The 2,786-nt window shown below is 42.5% G+C and overlaps 1 protein-coding gene across 1 annotated transcript; it reads right to left on the bottom strand.

Annotated features, from left to right (window-relative positions):
• Positions 1 to 363: 363 nt before the first annotated feature.
• Positions 364 to 798, bottom strand: LOC149237055 (uncharacterized). The gene has a single exon (XM_089369129.1). It carries the CDS (start codon positions 796 to 798, stop codon positions 364 to 366), a length of 435 nt encoding a protein of 144 aa, XP_089225255.1.
• Positions 799 to 2,786: the final 1,988 nt, after the last annotated feature.

Raw genomic sequence — 2,786 nt, 5'->3', positions numbered from 1 at the left:
TATCTTTGTACAGTGTCTGTTGGGGATTTCAGCATTGAGAATTTGCAATCTTGGCTGATTAAGATATTTTGATTCTAGGACTTTTTTCCACCATGCAGGTTGATTGTCCATTAGTCTCCAAATCAATTTCCCACTGAATGCTAGATTCATAAGAGATGGGGACCTGATTCCCAAACCTCCATTCTCAGGGCTTTGTATAACCTGTTTCCAGTTTACTATGTTGTATTTTTTATTTTCATTCTTGTCCCCTTGCCAAAGAAAAAATCTGAGGATGCTATCCATTTTTTGGTGGGATGAAGCTGGAGCTTGGGCTAGAGAAAACTGGTATAAAGCTAGGGAGGAGAGCCCTGATTTTAGTAGAACCTATCGCCCATCTGGATTGAGCCACAGAGTTCCCCATCTCTGAAGTTTCCTTTTCATTTTGCCTAGCGTTAAGTCCCAGGCTCCAGTCTTTGCTTTCCCTGTGGTTACCGGCATTCCAAAATAACTGAAACAGTCCCAATCTAACTTGCAGGGGACACCAAAAATATTGGCAATATTATGTATCATTTGGGATGAAGCATTCCATCCATAAATACAGCTCTTAAGGTAATTTATTTTACCTCCTGAATATCTCATGAACTTGTCAAGCAGGGACTTGAATCTTCTTGCAATAATGGTGGTTGCCCCCCCTAGCAGAAGGGTGTCATCGACAAATTGAGAGTGATTTATATTTTTAATGCCATCTTCAAACTTGATGCCCGTAATGAGGCCTGACTGTCTCTTTTGATCAAGGGAACAGCTAAATGATTCTGCCATGAGAATGAAGAGATAAGGGTATAAGGGGCAACCTTGCCTTAGTCCTCTTGAGGATTGGAAGGAAGGTCCAGGTCTTCCGTTGATGAGGGGGGCGATCCAAGGTCCAGAAATGCAGCCTCTTATGACATTAATAAGAAGAGGTGAGAATCCCATCCTTTGAAGAACTACAAATAAAAAAGAATGCCTTACCCTGTCAAAGGCATTGGCCAGATCTAGTTTTAGAATGAAGCCTTTCTCATTCCTTGCATGACTTGAGTGTATGGCCTCTTGAACTAAAAGAATAGAATCTGAAATTTGTCTGTTTGCCATAAAGCCTCCTTGGTTTTCTGAGATCAGCATCGGTAGAAGAGGTTTGAGCCGAGAGGCTATGATTTTAGTGAAGATTTTGTAAGATGAATTGCATAAAGATATAGGCCTGAAGCGAGAAAAATTGGATGGCAGGTTCTCCTTCGGAATGAGAGCCAAGTGGGTAGAATTTGTATATCCACCTATTTTGCCCTTTTTTTGGATCCACTTGATGTATTTTATGAGGTCCTTCTTTATCAACTCCCAGTAATCCATGTAAAAGCTAATTGGGAACCCATTCGGACCAGGTGCCTTGTTGGGATGGAGGTTCTAGATTGCTTCAACTATTTCTTCCTCTTTTATTTCTGCTGTCAAGTTTTTGTTCAGATCATCTGTGACTTTAGAATGCAAATGCTGTAACAAGTCATCATAAGATTATTCCTCCTGTGCTTCGGTTAAAAGGTCCTTGAAATGTTTTGTAGATGCTTCTTTAATATCTGCTTGTTCCACATGTTGAGTCCCTGCGCTGTCCGAGATGGATTAATAAGGTGCAGAAATTCGTACATACACTGTAATAACTCTTCTGCAACTTTTGTCAATCAGTAGGTCATGATGAGCGCAATTACCATAGTTACGAATTAATGATGGATAGAACACCTGCATACAGGGTGCAGGTAGAAACCCGGCCCCTGGACAAAGGCCCTAGAGGAGCGTGAGGTGAGTATCAGGGGTGCAAATGAGGTCAAGGTGGAGGAGGACTTGGTAGGGGTCAAGGGTAGGTCATTTGTTACAACTGTGGGGGACCAGAACACTAAGCGCGAGACTGCCCAAATCTGACACAACTATCATGCTACTATTGTACTCAATTTGACCATGCAACAAATGATTGCCCTATATTGTTAGCTAAGATACGAGAAAAGGGGGTGCAGCCTCAGCAGCCAACTCAAAACCTACAGATGATGAGGATTGAGCCTCACGAGGAAGATCCTAAGGTAAATATTGTGCTGCGAAGCAGAGAAATGACTGGTGAACATAAGGAGAAGCAGCCTGAAGAAGGTGAGTGGGTTCGCAAAACGCCAGAAAAGGAAAGCGGGTTTGATCTAGAATGTGCAAAAGAAACGTTTATGGAAGAAAAGAAAAGCTTCGTTGAGGCCTCTACCTCAAGGAGTCAGGAGAATCCGGCTGAAGAAATGGACCCATCCATGATTACCATGTTCTTGGAGACATACATGAAACTACTACGTGATAGCAAGGCTATGAAGGGACTGTAGGAGCTAATCAATAGGTGCGTTGCGAAGGAAAACGCTACTGATGAACCGTGTGTAGTCAGAAATATTGGCAAGCATAAGACGACAATGGGGTGTGAGATGAGGCTTACTACACAGATATGAGAATATGATATGGATCAAGTTACTTTAGATTTGGGGTTGGATGCGAATGTTTTCCTGAAACAGACATGGGAGAGAATGGGTAGACCTGCGCTATAGTGGTCTCCTATTCAGTTAAGGATGGCGAATCAATAGAAAATCATCCCAATGGGGAGGTTGCAGGGGCTAATGGTTGATACCGAAGGTGCGAGCGCACTAGCTGATTTTGAAGTGATAAAGATTGTGGATGACAACAATCCCTACCCCGCACTCCTTGGGATCGATTGGGACACTAACATGAATTGGGTAATCAATTTGAAGAAGTGGAAGATGATA

The sequence above is a fragment of the Pinus tabuliformis genome, chromosome 8 (assembly GCF_031772625.1).
Source record: "Pinus tabuliformis cultivar Carrire ecotype Pingquan chromosome 8, CPIR1, whole genome shotgun sequence".
Lineage (NCBI taxonomy): Eukaryota > Viridiplantae > Streptophyta > Pinopsida > Pinales > Pinaceae > Pinus > Pinus tabuliformis.
This window is presented reverse-complemented; position numbering and strand designations above follow the sequence as displayed.